At 37.2% G+C, this 14314-nt stretch overlaps 2 protein-coding genes across 3 annotated transcripts in view; both read left to right on the top strand.

Annotated features, from left to right (window-relative positions):
* LOC144628406 (uncharacterized) overlaps positions 1-14314 on the top strand; it is a 44845-nt gene that overhangs the window by 27640 nt on the left and 2891 nt on the right. The window contains exon 1 of one of the 2 annotated variants that reach the window (XM_078486505.1): positions 12968-13573. The exons of the other annotated variant lie outside the window; for it this stretch is intronic. Within the exon in view, the coding sequence (XP_078342631.1) occupies positions 13375-13573 (199 nt within the window). The 5' untranslated portion in view covers positions 12968-13374. Of the gene's footprint in view, positions 1-12967; positions 13574-14314 lie in introns of those variants that run through there. 2 annotated transcript variants of the gene reach the window in all.
* LOC144628225 (uncharacterized) lies at positions 4214-8574 on the top strand. Its single transcript, XM_078486294.1, has 3 exons — positions 4214-4640; positions 6514-6882; positions 7528-8574. The coding sequence occupies exons 1-3, from the start codon at positions 4541-4543 to the stop codon at positions 8157-8159; spliced, it is 1101 nt and encodes a 366-aa protein (XP_078342420.1). The 5' UTR covers positions 4214-4540; the 3' UTR covers positions 8160-8574.

Raw genomic sequence — 14314 nt, forward strand, 5'->3', positions numbered from 1 at the left:
AGAAAAACTCACCGTGGCATTTTAAAAATAATCGCATTTTATTAAAAACGAAGGCTTCCGAAAATCGCTCATAACTTAAACAAATCGCGTTTGATCGCCATAAAATTTATCAATTTATATAATTTAAGCATTATTCTTTCAGATTCTAAAAACTCTAAGCAATCGCTTCACGGTTTCCCGTTTTAAAACGCGCTTAAAAAAGGGAACTGTCAGCCTCATAAATACCCGCGGGCCACCTTAACGTGCTTGTGAAACACGATAGCGTATCAAAACCTTAAATCGTACACGCAAAACAAAATAAAATTAACAGGTTCGAAATAGACCCAATACAACAAAAAAGGAATGGCATCCTTTGTGTATAGTTTACATGTTCATTATGAATACTGGTTGCTGCTTTTTTAGTATTTTTCGTATCTTACAACAAAGTGAAATTCATTTATTTTACCACATATAATTCAGAATATGTATGGCCTTACTTCAGTCTCGCCTGCCTTTTTACATGCTTGTGAAATCACTGCCGTTGCCAAAGAATTTCACGCAACCGTAAAAACACACGCAAACACACACGCAAAATAAAATACAATTAACGGGTTCGAAATAGACCCAATACAACAAAAAAGTATGAATTGCACCCTTTGTGTATAGTTTACAACAGTTCATTATGAATACTGGTTGCTGCTTTTTTAGTATTTTTCGTATCTTACAACAAAGTAAAATTCATTTATTTTACCACATATAATTCAGAATATGCATGGCCTTACTTCAGTCTCGCCTGCCTTTTTACATGCTTGTGAAATCATCGCCGTTGCCAAAGAATTTCACGCAACCGTAAAAACACACGCAAACACACACGCTAAATAAAATAAATTTAACAGGTTCGAAATAGACCCAATACAACAAAAAAGTATGAATTTCACCCTTTGTGTATAGTTTACATGTTCATTATGAATACTGGTTGCTGCTTTTTTAGTATTTTTCGTATCTTACAACAAAGCATTCATTTATTTTACCACATATAATTCAGAATATGCATGGCCTTACTTCAGTCTCGCCTGCCTTTTTACATGCTTGTGAAATCATCGCCGTTGCCAAAGAATTTCACGCAACCGTAAAAACACACGCAAACACACACGCAAATGAAATTAAATAGAAATAACGGGTTCGCAAAATACAGCAAAAAAAAAAAAATAGAATGACACCCTATTTTATACATTTTGATCATAAAAACTGCTGGCTGCTATTTAGTATTTTTCGGATCTTACCAAAATGTGACATTCTTTAATTTTACTATAAATTTTACGTTGCTAAAGGAGCAAAAAAATTGTCATATGAATCCCTAAGTAAACAGAAGGGCAGAAGATATCATCTCAAGGCAACCAATCACAAACGTCAAGTGTCATCAACAACCAATAGAAAAATGCGACAACAGTTTCAGCATATTCCACGTCGTCAATTTGGTTTTAAAATAACCGTCCTTATTTTAGTTGGTTCAGACTGTTTGTTTCATAGAGAAAGTCAGGTAGGTTGAGATCAAGACTAAGCACTTTTTTCAAATTTTTTCATGATCTCTCTACGTATAACATTGCAACTAAATCTGCGACCGTTCGTTTATGTTCTGCAGGTCAGCCGATCAATTGCTTTAACTGAAGTAAACATTGATAAAAATCATTCAGCAAATACCCAAGGTAGGTAAGATCTCAGTAGTCGCGACAAAAACTGCATAGATCGTTGTGTTGAATGGTCCTTCAAAAAATGCGCGTGTAGAGTTTTCACCAAAATTCAAGGGTCTCGTCATTTCGAATTTTTCACCAACATATCCTACGTATACAACAACTGCTCGTTGGACTTTGTTGGACTAATGACTCAACAATCATTTGAACACTCTTTTTAGAAATGCGTGCACCGAAGGCAGGCTTAAAGACTTATTACTAAAGCACCGGTGAACAAAAAGGAGAGGATATAGCGTAACAAGTTCAGCTGAAAAAGCGGTTTAAGTGATCGTTATGAGCAAAAACGTGTTCTGTAAGCTCTTGTTGTTTAAAGTTGTATACATTTTTTTATTTAGGTTTGGTTTTTATTGCTGAATACGTTAACCAAGTTTTTGTTTGCCAATTGTATGATTTTCATGTAGCTATAAAACTTTTGTTTAGCAAAGAATTACCGAAAAACGCTTTCCTTAGCGACATGCTTGACTATTGCAAAAATGGAGACAAAATATGAATTGTAAATATCGATGATAATTGAGGTGTTACTTCCAAATTCCGCACGATCTTCTACCGTCAGGGAATACATGTGCAGGAACGGTATTTGTCATTTTAGTAGTAACTATTTCAGGCTGTGTTATTTCCAAGTGGCAGAAGATCGTGCGGAATTTGAAAGCAACGCCTCTCTTCGAAAACAACAGTATAATTTCATTGGAAATGCGGGGTTTACAAAGCGACCAAATCTTGGAAAGTAAATGTACCTGACTTTCCGACCGAAATTCTTCAAACCGTATGATAGGAACACGCTGAAACTCGGCACAAATCTTTGCAATATCCTGTTCTAGCTGCAGCTTTAAAAAAATGAAAAACAAATCGACAAATTTTCCGCAATTCTAAATAACGTCATTTGTTTGATATTTTTAAAAATTCGGCTGAAAACCATCCATCTTTATTGACTGCTAACATTTGATGTATATACACGATCTTTTTAACTTTTACACACAAGATTAAGGTGACATTAGACTCAAAACTGGCTGGTACTGGGTTAGTATAAGTATCAAATTTATGCGACGGTCAAGTCAGACGCATAACACAACAGTTTTAAAAGGCAAAATAAAGATGTCGCTCGTTCAGGAAATTTACGGAGTGGATTTTCCTGTAAGTTGTTGTGAGTAAACTTCAACTGTTTGGCAGCGTTTTGGGGTAATTACAGAAAAACTCACCTTGGCATTTTCAAAAAAATCGCATTTTATTAAAAACGAAGGCTTCCAAAAATCGCTTATAACTTTAACAAATCGCGTTTGATCGCCATAAAATTTATCATTTTATATAATTTAAACATTATTTTTTCAGATTCTCAAAAATCTAAGCAATCGCTTCACGTTTTGCCGTTTTAAAACGCGCTTGAAAGAGGGAACTGTCAGCCTCATAAATACCCGCGGGCCACCTTAAATGGACAAAAGACAATTATCCCGAGTAACGCGTCACGCAAGGAATGCATATTTTCATCAGTTTTGGGAAGTGTAATCGAGCACGCAGTGTGAATTGAGATGTGATTTTTCTCAGTCGGTAAACTCGCTATGTTGTGCTCGCCTTTTATTAACGTGGCGCGATTAATGATAAATCACGCTTAATTGTCGCTAACCGACCGCGAACCAGTCAGAGTTGTTTTTTGTCGGATTGACAGTTTAGTGAACTGTAGTCGAGCATGCGGTGTGAATTGAGATGTGATTTTCCTCGGTCGATAAACTCGCTATATTGTCAGTGTTATAACGAATTTCTCGAGAATAACCGTTGTTGGAATCATTCGCTTTGCCGTGGTTTATGCGTGATACAATCAGAGCAAAAGCAACACCCGTAAAACAAGTCTGCAAATTGTAATGTTTGCAATCTTCCATGTGACAGAAGCCTAGATCTTATGTGACAATCGTTCTTGGAGAACAGATTTTCTCTTCCGGTGTTACGACAAACTGTCGTGATTGACACATTTTTCGCATTCCGATCGTTCTTAGTGGAAGAACAAAATTTTCAACTTCCGTTTTCTGTTCGCTATTTATTAACGTGGCGCGCACGCGTAAAACGCTATCCGCTGGTCACTGTCAAGATTAGGTTTGCGGGCCTCTCTTGGGCCCGCAAAAAGTAATGAGATCGTTTTCCTTTTGGAGTTATCAGGGACATATTGCAGATAGAAAACCGAATGAAAATTCACATTCTCAAAAGCTCCTTAGAAATTCCACTTTCCCTTGAAATCTAATAGCTTAAAGGACTTCTGTGTTCCCTAAATCCAATATAATTTAACCTGCTGTTAATTAGGAGGCCTATAATGTGGGCTTGGTGGTTGCTTTGTTTCTTTTATGTCAATAAAGTGGGCAGATATATAGTCTAGGTTTTTTCTCATTTGCCTTAAATCGCAATCATAATTCTGATAGTTCCAATAGAGGTGTCGAATATGGCTCGGATCAAATCTCTTGATGTTCTGAGTAGAAGTGAAAAATTAGAATCTTATAGTCGTCGTTAAGGAACCAGAACTGAATATTGTCTGAAAACTGTTACAGGTGTAAACTTCCAAAGTGCTTCTAATGACATCGGTACCTCCCCATCCACGCCCACCCCTTTAGCAAAAATATTTTGAATTTCTTAAAAATGAGGTTCAGAGGGTTAGGTTGTCATATTCTCAAGTGATATATCACCCTACCACACGATTGGATGGACTATTCAATCGGCAAAGTTGTTCTCATCAGTAAATTTTCAACAACGTAACTTTGTCCCATTTTGTCTTGGCGGTGTGTTAGAGACGCGTCTGTCTGCGCAGTTTTAATCTTTTGCCCTGAGCTAAGATGGAAGCATTCCTTGTGAAGAGTTTTCCCTCTCTACTCATCATTGTACTGATGGCAACAAGTGCTGTGACTGAAAAATTGTCAGTGGAAAGCAAGAATGGTAAGAGAAAGATTCTACCTTGTAAAATGCAAGCACTTATTGTAAATCCCACCTATTTTTAATCCTGACTTGAAATAGAAAAACTCCATCAAGCTTTACCGCGGCAGTAAAAGCAAAACATTGTACTCGTTTTATTCAATTTCGTTCAAGTAATCATTTGTTATTGCAATTGCCAGTCATTTTTAGACCTAATTTCGTATTAGCTTGCTTTAATAATCAGGTTTCTTTTATACTTAAATTCGCGAAAGGGACTTTACAAAAACACGATATCATTGCATTTTATTTACAAGGACAAGAATAAGCGAGGCGAAATCTGACGTGGAAAATAGAAAGCGATTTGAAAAGCCTGTCCTTCAGATGATGTAAATAACATTCCACTTTTGGTCAATTGGGGTCAAAAATACTCTTTATGCGAGCTAATCTAAGTTTGCGAAATAAACTTCCTTAAAAATTCCGAATGCCACTTACCTTAAGCCTTCAGGTTATAATCTAAAAGTTTAAAAGTTTTTCTAATAAAAAGTTTAAAAGTTTTTCTTGCTGTGTAAAGGTTTCTCTTGATTGTACGCTGACTCTGTGGTCCGACATAGTTTAGGGAGTCGCTTAATTTTCCTTAACGTATAGTTATCAAATTTTGTAATTCATAATAAGTTTCAAACCATATTTCTTGACCTTTTCAAATTTGGATGGAATTGGAAAATAAAAAATTATTTCCCCGCAGTTTTCTTACTAAAAAAGAGGTCTTAACATTAAATCCTGTATTCGCATTTCGTTTCGTAATTGAAAACCTTCTGAAAACGCTTTCTCTTAAAGATTTATGTTTGCCTTGAAATGTGATATAGAAGATAACAGTTTTTAAAGATTCCCTTAATTTTGGCTCGTGATTCCTTTTTATCGTGCAAATGCAAACTGCTCTGAAATGAATATTTTCAGGAACAACAAAACATTCAAATTTTCCCATCTAGAGAATTCCAGATAAGAGCGAATATTTTGAATCTTTGAACAATAAAAGTTCAACATCATCGCATTTTCTTTCAACCTATTCAGTTGGGGAAAATTCTTCGATATAAATTCTTCGCAGAAGTAATTCTTTAACAAGTTAAATTTGTTTGTAAATCAGAAACTTCAATGACAAATTTGAATTTAAAGTGTTCGATTTCTTGTACAAATGCGAACAATTTTAAATCTTTATTTGTTCTTCGTTCAGTCAGCTCAGCATTTATTACGCGCCTGCGTTTTTTTCTTACTTCAGTCAGGTCGCGATTCAGTTTACAAAGATTTAATAACATTGGAGTTCTTTTTAAATAAGCCTGAGCATATTAAAAGTAAGGTTACGATCAACGTCACAATGTCAAGAAATATACATTATACAATCCCATTCAGTCAGAACAACTTTTGGATAAATAATTCTTGGTATAATTTTTTTTTATAAAAGGTAGATTTCTCAGCGATCCCAGCGATCGCTGTTGCCAATGGTCGCTGGTCAGCTTCGCGCGCTTTAATATTGGAGTGTAAAAACTACTTTTCCTGTTATCTTTTTCGGCGAACTTTTTATATCTTTCAAATATTGACAGTGCAATTGACTGAACATTTATACAAAGTACGTAAATACATACAGAGAAAACGGTTATGCAAAAAAAAAAAAATGACTGAATACAATGTATAAAAGTTATACCGAGAGGTTTTCCAATTGAGAATCGAAGTATTTACTTCGAGTTACCATGGCCATGGTAATTGCTTTAGTTTTGGTTTTGCGACACTTGGTTGAAAAACGCTATATAAAGTAAATGGAGTGACCGCAAAAGCGAACACAGCGGTGACTGCGTGTGTTGAGCGATTCCTAAGACACGTAATTTACATTTTATTTATCAACTAGGTGACAGTGGTCGTACACTCAGCACTGAGAACAACACGACAGAAGGCTACAACCAAGATGGCACAGGGATTCGAAGAGTTTTACTTTCTCAGCATGTTTTCAATGATCCCAACCGGCAATGCTACACACAATTTTTTGTGGGCGGACAACCACCAGTAGATCTGCGCACTGGCGAAAAAAATTTACAGTATATAAGATACATCTGTCAGCCGCCAACACCAAATCAACAGGCTCAGCAGACCTACTACGCCACGATGTTCGATGAACATTATGGAATTGCGGTATTTTCAGCCTACACTTTGACACGGGCAAGAGCAGACTTTACTCATTATCCAGTTTTGAATGCACCATCATGGTGCCCAACCGCAGGTAACGTATTTGCATGTACACAACTGCATGCGGGTTAATGTTTTAGGGCGGTCACTTCTTACACGTTTGATCATCATACTGTAACCTCTGCAACATGCGGTGAATGGCAATGCGGAAAAACAAAAACGTCTTGGCAGAATCTTTCAATATGGCTGCAGTCGTGTCAGACACTTTCAACTGACAATCATCTATGTATGGAAACCGCTTTAGGTCTTATCCCTGATAGCACTAATTTTAAACTCCAAATAAATTTTTGTTGCCTCATGGCTAAAACATGTCGGTCGAAAGAACGTTATCCAACCCAAAACAATTTTTAGTTTTGTCTAAAACATATACATCAATTAGAAAATAATATACCAGGTACATGTAACACAAAAAAGGGAAGCCTTTTTTATCCTCGCTGGATCAAGTCTCCGTGTAACCTTTAATGTTAGTGAAAGTAGTGGTAGCAGGGATGGCGGAGCATTTTTTAAACTGGGGGGGGGCTGACTAGTGACTTGAGGGGGGGGGGCTTAAAAGACTCTTCTCTTGGTAAGTCTTTATTTTTTCGGAAATTCTATGGGGGGTAAGCCCCACCCCAGCCCCTAATTAATATTAATTTTGTAAAAGGTGCTTCAAAATTAATTTCTTTTTTTATTTCTTAAGGTATCCTGAGACAAGGAAGCCGTGCGATATACCATAATCAAGGCGATGATTATCATACAGGTCACTTGGTCCCAGCACGGACTTACTCGAAGGATCAGGAGCGCCATACTTCAACTTACACGTACACAAACAGCGTCCCGCAGCGGCCAAAGTTTAACACTGGCCAGTGGTCCGAGTTTGAAAGGAGAATACGACGGTATGCTGAATACACATGCTCCCAGTGGCAGCCGGGGCAGCTGCCTGGAACTTTGTATCTTTTAACCGGCACATCGTTGGCCAGAATTCAAGGGTTAAACCCTCCACAGCAGAACGTTAACGTACAAGTTAACAGTCTTCCTCCAAATAATATCGCCCAAGGCATAGCTATTCCTAATTCACTGTGGACCGCTGGTTGTTGTGTACGCCCAAATGTCCTGAATCCGAAGAGTTTTGCAGTGATTGGAAACAATGACCAGAATGTAGCTCAAATGTTTACCCAGCAAGTTACTGTTCATTGGCTGCAGGATTTTCTTGCAGCCGACGTTTCCCACGACAACGTCGGCGGACCAAACGTCCATCTGTTTCCAGGAAATGCAGCGTGCGAGGATGCCATTAATAACGTAGACCTTCCACCGGCCCAGCAAGGACGCTAAAGACAAAAAAAAAGAACACCACTATATACATATATAGCAAGTACTATAACTTACGAACAAACATATATAGATTAATAATAAAATAAAATATAAGTTCCAATAAATAAATGAATGAATTAAATTAAAAAAAGGTAAACCATAAGTAAATTTACTGAAGAAAATTGAAATTGGCAACACTTAGCAGAACGTTGTTAGCAGAACGTTACAAGCAATTTTAAACGAATTAGCTAAGAGGGATGTTTATGAAATGCTTACCTAACAGAGCATTACACCACAGGCAGCCCATGCAAGCTCACTCTATGAACCCGCCACAAACAACATTGCGTCGAATTATAAGGGTTTGTATGGGATTTTCTACAAGACATCAACGGAGGTAGTTAAAAGTAAAGATTCTCAATAAAAATGGCTTACCTTATTCCATAACTGTGTTGTCTGCTCCTGTTGTGGTTATTTTACCGATTTAACTTGATTTAAACGATTTTTTTGAATCCCGGTTTTCCCTAGCCTGAATTTCAGACATCCCTCTGTGCTCGCCTGCTTGCAAGCAGGTTTGACATCATCCCTTAAACTGGCGCAAAGTTCTCCGATTCTACTGATCATTAAAATCATCAAAGATTATTAGCCAGTACGTCTTTAGACCTCTTTCTTTACCATTTACTCTTCTCTTTAATTTTCCACTTTGGAACGTAGTGTCATGGGCTCTTCTATTCTTGTACGAAAACATAAAACGTAAATCTCATCGCAGCTCATCAACATACGCTGGTCAAAAATAATTTGAAAGCAGGACATAATAACCTTTTTCACGGGTTGGTCGGCACGTTTTTGCCATGGAAACAAAAGTTTACCAATGAACATCCGCAAGAGGATATAATTTTTTTAAAAAAAATAAGAGCAAATTAGGAAGAATATAAACTGCAATGCCTGTTTGTCATGGTGTTGAATTTCGATTAACATTGGTCACTTAAAAGAGTAGAAACTAGCGGCGCAATCTTAAGGAAGACAAGCAGAGTCCCTTGGGCAATTTAAAGATCTAATTGAACAAGTACTCTAGGGCACGGCATTCGTGGAAAGCAACTTTTTATATTTTTTATAATTCCCCCTGTATAGCTTATAATAAGATTATTTATTAAGCAAGTATTATATGTTGTAATTTGTTATTAGCTGATGAAATGTACCGTGTTTTTAAATAAAGATTATCCATCCATCCATCCATCCAAACTATGTAACTTCTTTGTTGCAATCTCAGCGGACATTCAACGTTATTTAATTTCGTAACATTGCACTTGAATTGCAACCAAAATACATGTAACTTGGGACAGGTTATAATCCAGCCAAATTTGTGAACAGCTAATTTTACGATTTTTAGTTACGGTCTTGCAAAAATTGCTAATTTTACAATTTTAACGATTTTAACGATTTTTCGCTAACATTTTTCACCCTTTGTTATGTTAGTAAGAACGCATCAACAAAGCGGCGCTGCGGATTTTACAAAATTTGCGAAAATTGCGAATTTTACAAATTTTTCACCCTTTGTTATGTTAATTACAAGACATCAACAAAGCGGCGCTGCGGATTTTTCAAAATTTGCGAAAATCGCGGAATTTACAAATTTAACGATCTTAACGATTTTTCGTTACCGTGCCTTGCCGAATATGCAACTGCATCTGTTCAAAAGCGTTTAGGATAAACTTTGCAAACCCAACGTGGCCAACCAACACTTACATGTATACCTTGTTCTATAAGCGTCTGATGTGAAATTACACGCTCTGTTCCTCGTTGTAAAAGCATATGTCCGTTTTTTACGCCCGGTCTGTAGTGTGCGTTTTACACTGACCGTTTAAGTAATAAATTTTAGGAACTTATGAATGTTCAAACAGTAAAATCCGAACTTTCAACCTATTTGATTGCATTTGTGTCCATCTATCTGGCCAACAGGATTTATTAAAAGATAAGGCAAGAGAACGGGAACGTCAGTTGACGACGGCGCGCGCATTAAAAATGTCCATATTTGGGTGTTTTATGCGCGCGCTACCCATATATGGGTAGTTTTGATGCGCGCGCCGTCGTCAACTGACGTTCCCATTCTCTTGCTAAATCAGTCTATTGTTAAACCCACGTTTGACTTTATATGAAAAACGAGAGCAGCAAGTGCCGCTCAGCTTAGACGACTGTCCACAGCCCTCTATTTCCTGCGGGAAGTGAAATTTTTATCAGAAAAATGGCAGAAAATTATAGCAAATTTGGCGAGCTTAATATACAAGAAATAACCGGTAGTGCCTTCCTTTAAACCACACAAATACCACAAAAATGCCATAGTTGATTTGACTATGCAAAACAAAAGGATTGTCCCGAAAAGTTTACTAAACGAAGATGAAAAGCGGAGACCAGAAAACTGACACAATTTCATTCAGTGTTCGACGTAAAATAAGGCTCAACACTTCAGCTAAGTTTTTTACCTTTCAATCTTGATCTTGCCCTTTTAAACTTCAATAAACGTCAGCGACTTTGAGTGCAATTTCGTCTCAGCATAATATGGTAGTCTCGATGACAGCCGTGGAGCCGTATGTAAATCCTCGCTTCGTTCGACTTGCACAAGGCGTATAGTTTCCAGGAAAGCTATTGCTTCGAATCTTCCCGTAAACCTTAATTGTTGTCACAATTTTTCAGCATGAATAGACGATTTAAGAGGAGATTGTCTGAGGAAAATCTTCGAAAGAAAACTCTCTCGCTCGCTTTCCTTGTGCGTTTCATTCAACTCAAGAAGTGAACACCGCGTCACATATTTCCCCGCCTTCTCGTACTATCACTTCGTTTACAACAAAATGAAATGTCCACTCGATATAATCGCCATCGTGCTTATCAAGATATCCATTAGACTCCTGATTAGACAAAACTGGTTTGTGGAGATGGGTTGAAGAATGCGCACAAGATATGACGCCAAGTTGTAGTTGTAAGTGTTTATAAAGGAAACAATTGGGCGAAAAGGGCAACCAGACTTGTGAAGATCAATACAAAGACTTTTTTAGTTTTGCAGACTGGGCCAAGACGTACAACCATAATAATGAAATGATGTGCTCGTTCGATGTTAATTCTTTGTTTACAAACGTTCCACTTGATGAAACAATACTAATTTGTCTTGACAAGTTATATGCCCTCCCCGATCCACCAACGGTGCCCCGTTCAGTGTTGAAAGTTCTGCTTGAGTTTGCCACAAAGAAAAGCAATTTCATATTTAATGACCAATACTACGACCAAGTTGATGGTGTGGCAATGGGCTCTCCTTTAGGTCCTGTTTTGGCAAATATCTTTATGTGTCATTTTGAAGAGAAATGGGTACTTAACAACAACTCTCGCCCTTCTAATTATTAGTTTATTAAGAATAAAAAAACTTAAAGTTATCAAACTGATAAGCATGAATAAAAGGATACAGCTTACATTCACTGCAGTCTTTTAAACCAGCTAAAATGGCCATTTGGTTTATTGAGGCATCACTGATTCCAGTATAATATTTCACGCGAAGATACACACACAGTGTGCTATTGAACATCATACAGTACAAATAGATTTAAGCTTTCTAAAATACTAATAAAAATTTGGTTTGTATCTGATCTTAAAATCGGTTTAAAAAAGGTGGTAAAAAACGTATAAAACTGAATTTTCGGTAACTCTCTGTTACCTGCTCTGTTACCTTCATCAGAGTTAAAATTGGTTCAGTTTTTTCAACCAGGGCCATTTTTAATGTGGTATATACATGCTGTACAGCCAGTTATAAAGCAGTTAGCGGTTTTGATAGAAAAGCTCGGGTTTGATAAAGGAGAGAACTTGTTTATTTTCATATTCATCAAACCACTGCTTTATAACTGGCCATTCCCCAACAAATCATTTATGAGCTTCTCCAACACAGCATGAAAACATAACTTTACCGTGGTGTAAAGCTCAAATAAAGCTGGTGTAAATTTGGAATTTATTCAGCTATACGCTGACTTTACATTTTTTAAAGCTGACCTTTAAGCCAGCTTTTCACTCATGTTTAAAGATTGTTTAAAGAGACTAAAAATTTTAAGCCAACTTTAATTTGGCTTAAAGTTCCTTAAATGCCGACTGGGGGTTTAACGGCCTTTAACAAAATTTAATTTACAGCTTAAAGTTGGATAACAAACTTTAAGGAGATATAAGCCACCTTTAATTTTCCATAAATCTCCATTTTCATGCTGTGCAACGTCTCGATCCAAAAATCGTGGGTCCCTGTTTATGGCATTTTTTTATGCCCCCCCCCCCCCGCCCCATACCTTCATTCATATTGGTTTCGATAGCCCCCCTAAAACCTAACAGGAAAAAATCATGCCCCCCCCCTAAAAATCGACATACCCGCCTCTACATAAATTATGAACACCTCCTTATCTTGACTCGAAAAGAGCTTATCCCTGCTTCTCTCTTGTGAAAAATGGAACGGAAAATGAAATTAAAATAAACAATATAAAATAAACGATATGCTATGTTGCGGTCGTCAGTAGAATTCTCAAGAAGAGATGACAATTCAGTAAACCACACTTTTGACGGCTCGCCGATAAACCGAATAAACAAAGACGATATTTCCACAATGGATAAAAACTCTTTTTTCCCCGTGCCTTCGGAAGTGCAGTCGAGCTTATAAAGTTTTGACGTTGAGCTAGCAACGTGATTTTCAATTCTTCTCGGGCAACCAATGCATGCGTGGGTTCGGGATGCCAATACCCGACAATTATTCACCGACCACGCATGAAAGCGCGGTCAACATTTTATGATATTTGCATTTATTCCTTTGTATCAGTTTCGGCAAGCATGTTTCCACCATTTCTAGCCGAGGTGGACAAAGGTATAAAACAAACAAAAGCAACGTGAGCTGTTTTTACGCCAACAGACGCAAAAATGACGTCCAAATCAAGCAAAGAAGATTTGGAGTTCAGCAGTTCTGCTTCGGATACCGACGAGACACACTTCCATTCTTGGCCTAGAGAAGACTCAACGCCAAAATGCTCGCTGGTTTTCTTTATACTTGGAGTTGCCCTCATAGCTCCTTTCATAACATTCGTTTAATTGTGCATTTGAAGATGTGTTAGCTGGCACAAATATAGCGACAGGGTTGGTGATCATTTCGCTTACAGCCCCATCGTGCGTTCTGAAGATCAAGCAAGTTCCACACGTCGCTCGTATATTCCTTGCTTATGGCTTTGTGATGGTCGGACAGTTGTGCACAGTTTTTATTCCACACCTAGGAGGCCGTTTCGCCGGGATTTGTTTGGTTTCTGTTGGTACAGGCATTGGAGAAGTCAGCCTACTTATACAAGTCGCGAAAGAATTGAAAGAAGTTGCCTTGTGCTCGTTTTTAGTCGGTACTGCAGTTGGCGGACTGTTAGGGACTGTTTCGTATGTAGGTAAGATACAACAACAAGCTTTATTTGCATGACTGTAAATTTGTTACAATATTGCAAAAGCGTACAACTTATTAAGTAATAATAATAAAAAATAATAATAATAATAAAATGGACAAATATAAAATTTATTACATTGATAGTATTTTGTTACGTGAACCAAAACAAGATGATATAAATTTAATTAATTGCATGCATGATCACAAAATAATCGGAAGAATTCATTAATTCTAAAATCAAGTCAGGCACTGGTAGCCAGCCGGCTGACATTTTGGTTGGTAGGTTGTATTTTCTTGTAAAAGTTATCTCTTATTGTTGCATATTTGGGACAATAAAAGAGACAATGAATTTCATCTTCGGTTTTTATTACAATCACAGACTGGACAAAGCCTATTATCTGTGGGCGTATTGTTATATCTGCCCAGTTCGATCATTAGCTTATGGTCACTTATACGTAATTTAGTTAATGTTCTCCTATCAGAAATTCTCCTAGTTTACTGGAAGTGGCATATTCATTCTTAAAAGATCTATAAAATTCTAGTTTTTGAGAATGCTGTAGAGTATGCTATATATATATTTCTGTTTCATTAACTGTAAAAACATTGTCACTTTTGCGGTGTCTACAAAATGAGAACTAAAATTAGCAAAATAAAAATATTCGGATATTTTCATAAGATTAGGGTAGGTAAGATACAAGAATAGGGATCGCGAAGGAAGAGGGGCTAGGGGCATTACCCCCTCCCC

The sequence above is a fragment of the Oculina patagonica genome, chromosome 10, assembly GCF_052425735.1.
Source record: "Oculina patagonica isolate OP01 chromosome 10, crgOcupat, whole genome shotgun sequence".
Taxonomy (NCBI): domain Eukaryota; kingdom Metazoa; phylum Cnidaria; class Anthozoa; order Scleractinia; family Oculinidae; genus Oculina; species Oculina patagonica.